At 40.5% G+C, this 14720-nt stretch overlaps 1 protein-coding gene across 2 annotated transcripts in view; it reads right to left on the bottom strand.

Annotated features, from left to right (window-relative positions):
• The window catches only part of TWSG1 (twisted gastrulation BMP signaling modulator 1), a 32873-nt gene extending 18508 nt beyond the window's left edge, over positions 1 to 14365 (bottom strand). For both annotated transcript variants that reach the window (XM_061169360.1, XM_061169361.1), the window contains exons 1-2: positions 14190 to 14365; positions 12449 to 12605 (exon numbers count right to left, since the gene is read on the bottom strand). In XM_061169360.1, coding sequence (XP_061025343.1) covers positions 12449 to 12571 — 123 coding nt within the window. In that variant the 5' untranslated portion in view covers positions 12572 to 12605; positions 14190 to 14365. The remainder of the gene's footprint in view (positions 1 to 12448; positions 12606 to 14189) is intronic.
• Positions 14366 to 14720: the final 355 nt, after the last annotated feature.

The following is a 14720-nucleotide window of genomic DNA, read 5'->3' as shown; positions in this document are numbered from 1 at the left end:
AACACAGCGTTCACAGAAGAGAGGTGGATCCAGCGCCTCCACTTATTTCCTGCCACAGCCTCCCCCAAAGTTCCTAAGTGGGTTTTATGTAACATTAACAGGCACTGTGCTCAGTGTTTTATATGCATTATCTTGGAGCTCATAAAGCCTTTATCAAGGTATTATTCATCTTCATTTTCATATAAGGTGATGAATTTGTACATCATTCAATTAGTAAGTGGCTGAGATTTGACCCCAGTTTTGGATAGCTATTCCTGCTTTTTAAACATTGAGATGAGAAATATAAAGCTTATTTCTTATTAATTTAGCATCTCAATAATTATAGTTATTACTTTCTTAGAGAGAATGAGCCCATAATTAAACTTAGCTAACCCTTCAGGTTGTTTAATCAAAGGCACTATTGTATCTTTCACTCTCAGTACCTGAATACAATTACAAGTGCTATTGCCAAAGTTTAATCATTGTTTGTAAAGGTAAAATAAGTATCAATGGCAAGAGTTGCAAAACCAGTGTGTTGGGATTTAATACTTAATTCTTTTTTTGCTTGGGCCAGTTAATGATTGCATCATTTGCCTCCCTGGTCTGGAAGTCCCAGGGAAAGTATGGGCACTGCTCCTGGTACAGATGAAAGGCTGGAAGGGATGGGTCAGTGATCCAGCCCAACTGGGCTCCGACGTCAGATCTTCTGCCACAGGGCTGCTCCCACCACCACTGCTTCCGCGTGTCAGAGCCAGAGTGACGTGGATCGTGAAGTACCACGCTAGATGTTCTTAAAGTGTGGTAATCACACCGTTCAATACATTTATGGTGGAAAAAATTATAACTTTATACTAAATAGAAAACAGAAATTTATACATTTGAGCTATCCTATGTTGACCAGAATGAGTATTTAGAGATAATTTGGCAATTTGCTTTAAAAACTTATATGAAGGGACTTCCCTGGTGGCACAGTGGTTAAGAATCCATCTGCCAATGCAGGGGACACGGGTTCAAACCCTGCTCCAGGAAGATCCCACATGCCGCGGAGCAACTAAGCCCGTGCGCCACAACTACTGAGCCTGTGCTCTACAGCCTGCGAGGCACAACTACTGAGCCCGAGTGGCACAACTACTGAAGCCTGTGCGCCTAGAGCCCATGCTCCGCAACAAGAGAAGCCACCGCAGTGAGAAGCCCGCACACCGCAACAAAGAGTAGCCCCCGCTTGCTGCAACTAGAGAAAGCCCACGCGCAGCAAAGACCCAACACAGCCAAAAATAAATTTAAAAAAAAGTATTTTACATTTGTATTATTGAAAATCTTGAATATGACAAAGAATTTCAATTTTTTTTTTTAAATTTTATTTATTTATTTATTTATTTATTTATGGCTGTGTTGGGTCTTCGTTTCTGTGCGAGGGCTTTCTCCAGTTGCAGTGAGCGGGGGCCACTCTTCATCGCAGTGCGCGGGCCTCTCACTGTCGCGGCCTCTCCCGTTGCGGAGCACAGGCTCCAGACGCGTAGGCTCAGCAGTTGTGGCTCACGGGCCTAGTTGCTCCGCGGCATGTGGGATCTTCCCAGACCAGGGCTCAAACCCGTGTCCCCTGCATTGGCAGGCAGACTCTCAACCACTGCGCCACCAGGGAAGCCCAGAATTTCAATTTTTTTATGCCAGAAGACAGATTTTATATAATTATTAGATCAACTTTAATGGAAAATCTTGTTCTCTATACGTCTAAGGTTCTGGTGAGATCTTAATCCATGCAAAATAAATGGGGGGGGTAATTATTCATCTAAGACTAAGCCTAGACTTTAAGAGTTAAAATTTATTTTATAAACTTCCAAATTTCCAGGTCAGAGATGGAAACTAATAACTTGAGGGAAATTTTTATTTATATTCTGATGTAAAGTTGCTGATAAATATCTCCATTCTTTAACTGTTGCCAAAATCTGAGAGATTTGTTAGCAATGTTGTTAAAACAGGGAAATATCACCATTGAAAACAACATTATAGTCTAGCAGACAGCAAATGACTTGGATTTACAGAATCTGGATTCAAGTCCTGGCCCGTAAACTGCAGCATGTAACACCAAATCTCAGCTTTTCAGATGCTTTGTGATCCAGCAATCCTACTCCTAGGTATTTAATCAAGAGAAATGAAAACATACATCCGCACAAAGACCTATACATGGAAGTAAATAACTTCATTCATAATTACCAAAAACTGTAAACAAGCCGTGTCCATCAGCTAGTGAATGGATGAAGAAATGGGGTACATCCACACAACAGACTACTACTCAGCAAGACCAAGGAAAGGAGTCCCTGAGACATGCAGCCACATGGGTCAATCTCAAAAGCATTATAATAACTGAAAGAAGTCAGCCAGGCACAAAAGGTTACACAATGTACGATTCTAAGACATTCTGGACAAGATGAAATTATAGGGACAAAAATCAATCAGTGGTGGAGAAGTACTGAGGCTGGGGAGGAGGCTAGTCTTGACTCCCTAGGGGCACGAAGGGACTTTTAAGGGTGATGAAAATATTCCCTATCTTGATTGTGGTAGTGGTTATATGAGCATACATTTATCAAAAATCATAGAAATGTACACCTAAAAAGAGTGAAATATATTGTATGTGAATTATACCTCAATAAATCTGACAACAAAAATGCTTTGGGAGATTAGGGACTACCTCATCTCATCTCTGAAGGACCAGTATGGTACACTGTGGTCCATAAATTTATTATTTTAACAAATCTGAACTGAAAAACATAAAGCATTATATAAATGTTAACTGGTATTAAAGAAAGCAGTGCAGAAGATAGTTCAGAAAATATATTTCTCTATTTTACTTTCAAGCTAAAACTAAACTTCTCTAAACTAACATACTTTTTTTTTTAAAACAAAGAAACATAAAACAATGCTGGTGAAAAATGCAGAACGTGAAAGTTGTATATATAATATACAACCTTTATTCTATGTTTGGGTGTTAAAAATCACCTAAACATAGAATAAAAACCTAAAAAGGACTATATCAAATATTAAGAGTAGTCTGTGTTTAGAAAACAGGACTATAAATGATTTAGTTTCCTTTTTCTACTTCTATGTATTTTGTGGATTCCTTTGAGAACAAAATATTTTTATAATGGCAAGTAAACATTTTAAATTTAAGTAGTAGGACTTCTGAAGATCCAGTTTAATTTCATACAATAAAAAAAATAAGACACTCAAAAACACAAACTGATGTTCTTAAATATTAAATCAAACAAACTATAAGTGTTTATAATATCTTGACCTAAAACCCCCAGGAATGTAAGAACAAAGGTAATTATGAAAATGAACACTGTATGAGCATCAGTAACCAACAAGGCATTAGACTGTACCTGTGCTGATACTATTTTCACAACCCTTACATAGGTCAAATGGGTATTTAAAAACCAATATGTAAACAACACACCCTCGAACAATTAGCCTTTATTCAAAACAATAAACATAATTATAATTACGTTAGTTACAACAAATCTGTTTTGACAAATTAATACTCTTTAAGGAGGACATCAGACAGACTTTCAAACTCGGAACAGAAGTATCTAAACCAAATCTTATCATCATGTTCTTTATAAATTCAAACTTTTGCCTTGAAAATAATATAAACAAGTGAAATACGGAAAACAGAATTTATCCTTTTGGCTAAATAAATCAGCATACAAGTTCATGTATATACATGAACTACCAAAATATATCAAACAACACCCATTTCTTATATAAACCTTGTAACCAAATTTTAATCCTACTTACTTCAAAAGTACCCCAAAGCATTTCTTTAAAATCATCCAGGTGAGATGAAATAGGGGCAGGTAGAGATGAGACTGGACCGGCCATATGCTGACCACTGGTGAAGCTAAGTGATGGGTAAATAGGGACTTTACTATTCTCCCTATTAAAATTATATTTGAAAACTTCCAAGTGTCCCAATGAAATCCTCATCTTTGGTTTTCTTTTTTGGGTGGGGGGGGCCATGGCACATGACTTGTGGGATCTCAGTTCCCCGACCAGGGATCGAACCAGTGCCCCCTGCAGTGGAAGCACAGAGTCTTCACCACTGGACTGCTAGGGAAATCCCCCTCATCTTTGGTTTTTTAAAAATAAATTTATTTATTTATTTGTTTTTATTTTTGGCTGCGTTGGGTCTTCATTGCTGTGCGGGCTTTCTCTAGTTGTGGCGAGTGGGGGCTACTCTTCGTTGCAGTGCGCGGGCTTCTCATTGCAGTGGCTTCTCTTGTTGTGTGCACAGCATGGGCTCTAGGCGTGCGGGCTTCAGTAGTTGTGGCACGCGGGCTCAGTAGTTGTGGCTCGTGGGCTCTAGAGCACAGGCTCAGTAGTTGTGGTGCACGGGCTTAGTTGCTCCGCGGCATGTGGGATCTTCCCAGACCAGGGCTTGAACCCCTGCATTGGCAGGTGGATTCTAATCACTGCACCACCAGGGAAGCCCCGGTTTTTCAGGTCTTAATACAAAATGGGTCTTGAGATTTCTGGCGTAGAAGCATAATATTGATTCAAATTTTAAATGCTCTTTTCACAAAAGCAGAAGAAAAAACAAGTAAAGATCTTATTAAAAGCAAAACCCTGTTTTACCATTTTTCCCCTGAAAGAGGACAGCTCAACCACTCATTATATGAGCAAAGGAACACACCAAGATGACAATATTACTTTCCTGATGTTAAAATTACATTTCTTTCCTGTCAGAAGCACAAAATAAATATTTACGTAGGGACCACCCTTCTGCGCAGCAACTTGTAGGAGAAGCAGGAATGACTGTGCTGGTAAAAAACATTTACACAAGTCTGAGCTTCCAGGGAAAATGTTTTATATTTAGTTACTTCATGAGTTGCGGAGGGCTCGACATAAACAAATGTTCTAACTTATCCTCATGGTACAGCATTTCAACACTACAGATGTTGTTCAAACCAAATAACTAAAAGAAAAGCTGAACTCCCTCTTAGGAGGGAAGTTTCTTTACACTTCTATAGCATGGCCTTTCTTAAAGTTCTTATCTCCCACCTTCATTTCTGTGCATGTTTTTCTGTAAGTTTAAGGAGAAAAGCTATTATTGCCATCTAAAATGTCAACGTGCCTCGTACTTTGTTGAACGTGAAAGCGGAATTTTAATAACTTAGTAGTGTGATGGCAAACAAAGCCCGAGCAATTCTTCACCTTTTCAGGGCAATCAACCACTTTGAGAACCTCCTGAAAGCTGTGGACTTTTCTCCTAGAAAACAGTACATTTGCGAATTTGAATATAATTCTGGGGATCCCCTTTAAGAGAAGCACTAAAGAGGCATAAGGACACCAGCTGACAGTTCTTGGCACATGAAACGCCAATAGCCAATCTATTCCTCAACTGAAGAGAACAGGAATAAAAGAGGGCACTAAAGTTCAAGTTTCTATCAGACCACAGAGGCAACCCCCACACTAGGGCACAAAGACAAGAACCAAGCATCTACCAACCAACCACCACCCCGACCACAGCAAGAACACCAGCCATTCAAAACAAACAAACCAAAAACTTCTCTGCAGGAAAATGATCAGCCTCAGAGCAGAAAACACACTCCAGCATCGAGGGCTTCCCTGTCCCTCAGGAGATACCCTCCAGTCTGTGTATGTCAGCCCTCCCCACAAACACAATCTCCCAATCAGGCTTTTATGCTTCATTCCTAACTATAATGGACAACTAAGGAACACTATACATTTGAGGAAAGCCTCCTGCATGAAAGAGATATAAATTGAAAGAAAAAAATAATCTTGGAAGAAAGAGAAATCCACGTAACAGAATGGGGAGGTGAGGGGGGGAGACACACCTCCATCTCCATCAATAAAACTTGCAGTAAGTATTCTCAGGATATCTGAGAAAACAGTGCATTCAAATACAAGTAAAAGTGTTAAAAGAAAAATTAACGAACAGAAAATAAGAAGTAAAATTTTAAAGTTATTACTAAAATTTAAAAATTCAATAGAAAGGATTCAAAGGGAAAGTCAAGGAACTCTCCCAAAAAGCAGAATAAGGTGAAAACAGATTTAAGATTTACGACACTACATACAAGCAATGAACAACCTGAAAATGAAATTAAGAAAACAGTTCCATTTACAACAACGTCAAAAAGAATAAAATACCTATGAATAAATCTAACAAAAGAAGTATAAGACCTGTATGCTGAAAACTACAAAATACTGTTGAAAGAAATGAAAGAAAAATTTAAATAAAAGGAAAGACACTCCTTGCTCATGAATCAGAAGACTTAATACTGTTAACATGGCAATAATTCCCAAATTGATCTATAGAGTCAACGTAAACCCAATCAAAATCACAGCTGGCAATACCAAAGGCACAATCCATGAAAGGAAAAAATGGGTAAGTTGGACTTTTAAAATTTAAAACTTCTGCTCTGCAAAAGACACTGGCAAGAGATTAAGAAGACAAGCCAGGGGACTTGCTTGGAGGTCCAGTGGTTAAGACTTCGCCTTCCAATGCAGGGGGTGTGAGTTCGATCCCTGGTCGGGGAGCTAAGATCTCACATGCCTTGCAGCCAAAAAACCATTAACATAAAAATACAGAAGCAATACTGTAACAAATTCAATAAAGACTTTAAAAATGGTCCACATTAAAAAAAATTTTAAGAAAAAGAAAACAAGAAGACAAGCCACAGACAGGGAGAAAATATTTGCAAGAGACACATCCGACAAAGGACTGTTAATCCAAAAGATACAAAGAACTCTTAAAACTCAACAGGAAGAAAATGAACAACTCAATTTAAAAATGGGCAAAAGGCACAAAGACACCTCACCAAAGAGGATATACAGATGGCAAATAAAGCATATGAAAAAAAGCTTAACATGTCATTAGGAAATTGCAAATTAAAACAACAATGAGATACCAATATACACCAATTAGAACAGCTAATATTCAAAACACTGACAGCAGCAAATGCTGGTGCGGATGTGGAGCAACAGGAACTCTCACTCACTGCTGGTGGGAATGCAAAATCGTACAGCCACTTTAGAAGATAGTCTGGCAGTTTCTTACAAAAGTAAACATACCCTCAGCATATGATCCAGCTATTGTGCTCCTTGGTATTTACTCAAATGAGCTGAAATTTTATGTCCACACAAAAACCTGCACATGGATGTTTGTAGCAGCTTTATTCTTAATTGCAAAACTTGGAAGTAATCAAGATGTCCCTCAATGAGTGAACAGATAAACGAACTGTGATACACCCATAAAATGGAATATAAAGAAATAAGCTATCAAGCCACAAAAAAACATGCAGGAACCATAAATGCATACTGCTAAATGAAAGAAGCCAGCCTGGAAGGGCTACATACTGTATAACTCCAACTGTATAACATATTGAAACAGCAGAATTATATAGACAGTAAAAGGCAGTGGGGGATGCGGAGGCCATGTGGAAGCACGGGGGATTTTTAGGGCAACAAAACAATTCTGTGTCACACTGTAATGGCAGATATATGACATTATACATTTGTCAAATCCATAGAACTGTCGAACACAAAGCGTGAACCCTAATGTAAATTGTGGACTTTAGTTAATAATAGTATGTCAATATTGGTCCATCAATTGTAACAAATGTACAAACTAATGCAAGATGTTAATAGTAGGGGAAACAGTGGGTATTTGTAGGGGAAAGGAGTATATGGGATCCTTCTGCACTTTCTGCTCAATTTTGCTGTAAACCAAAAACTACTCCAATAAATAAAGTCAAATATATTTATATATAAAAATCCTAGCTGGCTTTATTGCAGAAATCAACAAGCTGACCCTAAAATTTATATGGTAATGCAAGGGCCCAAAGTATTAAAAACAAATCTTGAAAAACAACAAAATTAGAAAATTCATACTTTGTGATTGTAAAACATACCACAAAGCTACAGTAATCAAGACAGTGTGGTACTGGCAAAAAGATAGATATATAAATCAATGGAATACAACTGAGAGTCCAAAAATAAACTCTTACATTTATGGTCAAATAATTCTCAACAAGAGTGTCAAGATAATTCAACGGAGAAAAAAATAATATTTTCAACAAATGGTGCTGAGACAACTAGATATCCACACACAAAAGAATAAATTTGGACCCCTACCTAACCCCATATACAAAAATCAACTCAAAATAAATTGCAGACCTAAATATAAGAGCTAAAACTACAAAATTCTTAGAAGAAAACAGACAAGTATATCTTATAACCCTGAGTTAGGCAATGGTTTCTTAGCTACAACACCAAATGCAAAAGCAACAATAAATAAATAAATAAATAAGACTGCATCAAAATTTAAAACTTTTGTGTTGCAAATAATACCATCAAGAAAGTGAAAAGACAACCCGCAAAATTACTTGTAAGTCATATATCTGATAATGGACTTGCACCCAGAATACATAAATAACTTTTATAGCCCAACAATAAAAAGACAATAAGCCAATTAAAAAAAAGGGCACTGGTTCTGAATAGACACTTCTCCAAGGAAGATATATGAATGCCAATAAGCACATGAAAAGATTCTCAATATCATTAGTCATTAGAGAAATGCAAATCAAAACCACTTCACACCCACTAAGATGCCTATAACAACAAGTGCTGGTAAGGATGTAGAAAAATTGGAACCTGCACACACAGTGGTGGAAATGTATACAGCCACTTTGGAAAATACTTTAGTGGTTCCTCAAAATGTTAAACATAAAAAATATGACCCAGCAACTCCACTCCTAGGTATATACCCAAAAGAAATGAAAACAGATATCCACATAAAAACTTATACACAAATATCCACAGCTCCACTACTTGCATAGCCAAAAGGTGGAAACAATCTAAACATTCATCAACTGATGAATGGATAAATTAAATGTGGCATATCCATACAGTACAATATTATTTGACCATAAAACAACAAAGTACTGATACATACTATAATATAGATGAATTGTGAAAGCATTATGCTCAGTAAAAGAAGACAGGCATAAAAGACAACATATTGTATGATTCCATTCATATTAAATGTCCAGAATAGGCATATAGAGATACTCTGATTAAAAAAATACATATTTATCACATAATAATAGTTGGTTGCTTTCTCTAGAACTATGTAGAATTAGAAGGAAACTCTGAGACCACCCAGCCGGTCAAGTCACAGTTAAGATGTGGCAGATTGTATTTTCCAAAGATGGCCACGTCATTCACCCCACCCACTAAGCTCTCCTTAGTGTTACACTCATGCTCCTCCATCAGAGGCGGGGCCTGTGTACCCTCCCCTTAAATCCAGGTGGGCCTACCACCATGACGGAAGTAACACCATAACCTCAATGGCGCGGCCATAAAAGGCAGTACAGCTTCCCCTGCTGTGTTTCGTGAGACACATGGTCTTGGAAGCCCTGAGCCAACATGTAAGAAATCTGGCTAGTCTTAAGCCAGCATGCTGGAGAAGTCATACAAAGAGACTACTGACAGGGAGGGAGGAAAGGAGGGGAGAGAGAAAGGGGGGATAGGGGGGTGAGAAAGAGAGAGAACGAAGAATCTTCCTAGCCCAGCTGTGTGATATCCAATACAGCAGTCACTAGCCACATGCAGCTGTTTAAATTTAAATTAATTAAAATGATTAAATTTAAAAATCTGCTTTTCAGTCACACTAGTCATATTTCAAGTGCTTAACAACCACGTGACTAGTTTCTACTGTACCTGACAGGGCTGATGTAGACCATTTCTATCATCATAGAAAGTTCTAGTGGACAGCGCTGCCTCAGGTAATTTCAGCTGCCAGCCTTCAGGCCGCCCCAGCTAATAAAGCTGTGTGGTGCAGATGAACTATGCTACCAAGCACCACACAGGATGCAAATTCATGCTCAAAATAAACGTTGTTGTTGTTTCCAGCCACTGACCTTTGGGGTGGTTTGTCACACAGCCACAGTGAGAGGAATGCAAGGAGAGTAAAGGGAAGAATGTTAAATAATCAGTGGAGTCCATAAAACCAGGCAAATGGTAGAACCAATCACATTTCACTGCAATGTCCAGTAAGTGCTCAGCACAATGTCATAAGTGCTTAGGAATAAATGAACAAGAAAACCCTCAATACTCGAGGCCTCTATCATTTTAACCCCAAGCACCCTGCCACTATGCACCAGAAGCACTGTCTCTACTATTCCAGAAAAAGATTTGATGATTCCTAGTTCTGAAGGAACAGGAATCAGAGATGTTTGCATCAGTGAATTAGTGGTTAAAAAAAAAAGAGTCCTACCTTCTTTACAATGAGTTTACTAAAATCACCATTTAACAAACAGGTGAAGCTTCACCTGATTTTCCAGTTTTTACACTTAATTTTTACTCTACTTTTTGAAGCATTTTGTAAGTATTACAGAATTTTAAACTGAAAAGCAAAACAAACAAAAACTTCTGAGAATGTTTATCGATAGTAACCAAACGCTTTCTTCTTTAAATACTGCCTTACCAAGCAAGGTCTTTCAAAAAAAATCCAATTTTTAATTATTTGAATAATGGAAATTACAGACTTGGAGAGTCAAAAAATAATTTGAGATTTAAGTAAATTTCTACCTAAACATGAATATAGCAATTGTTATGAGACTTTATTTCCAATAATGAATAATGAAGATACATTGAAACAACGTGGGAAGTGGCACAGATTCACCTCTGACCACAGCACAAAGCTGGACTTCACGAGAAGACTACCAAATTTTTAGCCAGCACAAGCCTAAGCAGACGTGCCATATCGAAACTTCCATGTAGGGACTTCCCTGGTGGCCCAGTGGTTAGGAATCCGCCTGCCAGTGCAAGGGACATGGTTCGAGCCCTGGTCCGGGAAGACCCCACATGTCGTGGAACAACTAAGCCCGTGCGCCACAACTACTGAGCCCGCGCGCCTAGAGCCCGAGCTCCGCAACAAGAGAGGCCACCACAATGAGAAGCCCGCGAACCGCAACAAAGAGTAGCCCCCGTTCGCCACAACTAGAGAAAGACTGCACGCAGCAATGAAGACCCAATGCAGCCAAAAATAAATAAATAAATTAAAAAAAAACTTCCATGTATAAAACTACGTGATATTAAAGAATTATTGTTAATTTTTAAAGTGCTAATAGCTATGCTTTCAAGAGTTCTTATCTTTCAGAGATAGACAATAGATCTATGATAAAATATTATCAGGGGTCTGCCTGACACTAAACAGAGCTGGGGTGAACAGTGCAGGGGAATAGAGAGGAAGCAAGGGTAGCCCCGAGTGAATGATGGCTGTAACTGCTGATTATTACTGCTGTTCATTATACTCTTCCCTCTTCTATTTATGCTTAAAAACATCCATAGTAAAAACCCTAACCCTAACCAACCAACCTCTCTAGTTAAATGTTTTGGTTAAAATGCAAAGTGAGGGTACAGAGTATGAGATGGTGACAACCACACTCACATAAAGGCCAGGCTTCCCAGAATTTTAACTATTAATGAGGACCAAAATGTCACAAATCAGCACATAATGCCTCTCATCTATAAAAATCATTATCACTTCTAGTACATACAAATGCTCTCATGTCAGGATTACAGCCAAGAGGTAGCTGAGTCATACTTTATACAGAATTCTAATATGTGTGGTTACTGAATTTCTTAGCCAACAGCTAGAAGAGAGGCTAATAAATACAGACCGAAGACTGCTGACGGTCTAACAGGACGGGAAAAGGGAGAACAGCTGTATAAGACACGAAGTTCACCACTAATTAACGCAACTTTAAGAAAAGTAATAACCAGTATGTGTATGGAAAGGCCACAGGATTCAGGTTCAAACACAGGCCACGTTCCACAGCCACTTAATAGCTCTGTAAACTAAGTCATTACTTAACCTCACTTTTTCAGAAAGGCTTGCCTTGATGGCTGAGAGAGAGATCACTGTCAAGCATCTTGGAAGCACATTCTCCAACGCCTGCAACCTTGAGAAACCCTGACCCTGAACCCCCCAGCTCAGCTGCTCCTAGGTTCCCAACCCTCAGCAACTGCGTAAATAATAAATGTTTACTGCATTAAGTTGCTGTTTGGGGTAACTTGTTACTTAGAACAGACAGTGTATATTTAGGGAACAGTTTGTCTATGATTTGACTAGATAAATTTTTTTTCCTAAATATAGTGAGTCTCTTTGCTATGTAAACTAGATTATACAAAGGGAACCCTTTAATTCATCTGAATAGGCTACTCATCACTTTGTAACAGCATGTTTACAAAGCTGGATATTATTTTCCGTACTGAACTCCTTGACTCTGACATTGCTTGTATGCAAGAGAAGTATGGGGGCAAAACCCCAGACCAGTGTCATGGTTCATTACCTCAGACCTTACACTCTCTATCTGTATATATGTGCTCTGTATCTGCTCTACAGTATATTTTAATATTAGTAAAAAAGTACTCTTAGTCCTACCTGAATGAGGCATTTGCTCACATCACTAGCACAGAGTGCTTTGTTACAACTCAGTGACACGGGGACCCATGTCAGGAACACCAGGATGGCTACAGTAAGCATAACAACAGAGGGTGACTTCATGTTTCTTCAAAGACAATCAGCAACTCCCAGGAAGCTAAACAAACAAACAAAAAGAAAAAAAAACAACAAAAACTTTAATTCAAAGGCAAATGTTAGGGTAAAAACAAACACAAAAATGAAAATCAAATAAATAAACCAAGACTCATTGTTTGTGTTAAAAGACTTTTGAGTGACTGTTTAAAGATTATTCTCAATGAAAGATTACTTAAACACTCAAAAAAAAGCTACAATTTTATACAGTAATATCTTGTTAGCCATCTTCAAAGATATAGAATTCTGAAATTCCTCAGAGTACCCAGAAATGGTGACTGTGAAAATTAAAGTGAATATGTGTGTGTGTGTGTGTGTGTATACCATCAGTAACCTGAAAGTATCAATATATAAAGCAAATAAGTAGTTTCAATGCTGCACTGCTTTTCAGCTTTAGTTTCAGGCCCACTATTCGACTTTAAGCCAGTAAAAAAAACAAAACAAAAAAAACTATTAATATTGTATTATAATTTTAAAAACACTTATCAATATTTTAATTCTTAGAATTAAGACAAATTTTAAAAATGCAAATTATTCTAGTGTCTACTTGTTACTATCTCATTTTGTCTCTTAACATAATTAGTCAAAATGAAGCAGCTCAACGGAAGGAGTGGACAGTTGCTCCTTAAATAATTTAGCGAATAACAAAGGGAACAGTAAATTATTAACTGCATTAAGAACTCTAACTTACCAAAATGTGAAGATATTCTTTTAATTCTCTACCTTAAGTACCAGTGATTCTTCAAAGATATTGAAGAAAATATTACAGTCCAAAAAGAAAAAGGAAAGAAAGACCAGCACAAATTCTGACAGTGGTTGAACAACCAACACAGTCATTAAACTTTTAAAAAGGAGAAGATAAAACTTCTTGGGGTTTAAAACACACCCCCCAAACAGAATCAATTAAATAAACGACTAGTGATGTAAGACGGATAAAAGGTGCGTTTATGGGGCCTTTATGATTGCTGTAAACCTGTATTCTAAGTGTTAGGAAGAACAATAAAGCAAAGGCAAGAAGAAGGTGAAGAGTACCGGGCTCTGTGCCCGTGTGGCTCGGTTCTGTACGAGAAAGCCCCAGGGACCGTGGCCGAGGCCGGGGGTACCCTCCTGACACCCTCAGGACCCACCGCCTGCTTTATTGAACCGCACGCCCAAGTCCGGTGACTCCGGAGCCACCGGAACGTATTCGTGGCGGCCAAAGAAGGCATCGGAAAACGGATTCTTCCAGAGCTAGTTTTCTCCCCACAGCAACTGAAAATGGGATATTTTCCCCCACCTCACGGCCGTCTGCGTCCCACTCCCCGAACCTCCCCAGAACAGGCGTCCAGGTGAACGAGGCACGCAGAGGCAGGTAACCGAGCACCTCCTAAGGGAGCGGCTCCCTCCGGGGCCTCGGGAACAAAGCGCAGCGGCCGAGCGGGCGGCGCTGACAGCGGCCCAGGCTGCCGGCGGAGGAGCCACGCCCCGCGCCCGCCCCGCCTCGTAGCAGCGGAGGCCGCCCAGGCCGCGCGGGCCCCGTCCTCCCGCTCCTCCCGCCCGGCCGCGGCCTCCAGACCCAGAGCGGCACCCGCCACCCCAGCTCTCTCACCGTGCGCTGCGGCGCCGCGAGGCAGCCTGGCTCTCGTTCCCCGCGGGTCGGCCGAGCGGGCGCGCCGCTCTGTGGAGGGAGGCAGGCCGCGCCTCCGCTCAGTCCTCCGCGCAGCGCCTGCGAGCCTCGGCCCTAAAGCAGGGAGAGACCAGCCCGCCGCCGCCTCGCCCCCTCCTCGCCCCCGCCCCCTGCTTCCCTCCGCCCCCCTCGGCTCCCGCCGCCGCCGCCGCCGCCAGCTCCCGCCAGGAGGCGTCTCTCACTCCCCCGGCGCTCCTGTCCACGCGCGACCCGGCCCCGCCCAGGCCACGCTCCCCGCGGGCCCAGCGCGCCCAGGGTCCCACCCCCTACCCGGCCCCGCCCCGACCGCGGCCACGCCCACCCGGCCCACGCGCGCTGTCCCCCCTTCCTCTTCCCCGCCCCTGTCTTTGGCGCCTTCCCGCCCGCCTCGGCCTCCCGCAGACCCTGCCGCCCGGCCCCTTCTCCGGGCTCACCCTTCCCTGGTCCCGGAGCTGGGACGTGATGTGCACGAGC

Source organism: Eubalaena glacialis, chromosome 15 (genome assembly GCF_028564815.1).
Source record: "Eubalaena glacialis isolate mEubGla1 chromosome 15, mEubGla1.1.hap2.+ XY, whole genome shotgun sequence".
Lineage (NCBI taxonomy): Eukaryota > Metazoa > Chordata > Mammalia > Artiodactyla > Balaenidae > Eubalaena > Eubalaena glacialis.
This window is presented reverse-complemented; position numbering and strand designations above follow the sequence as displayed.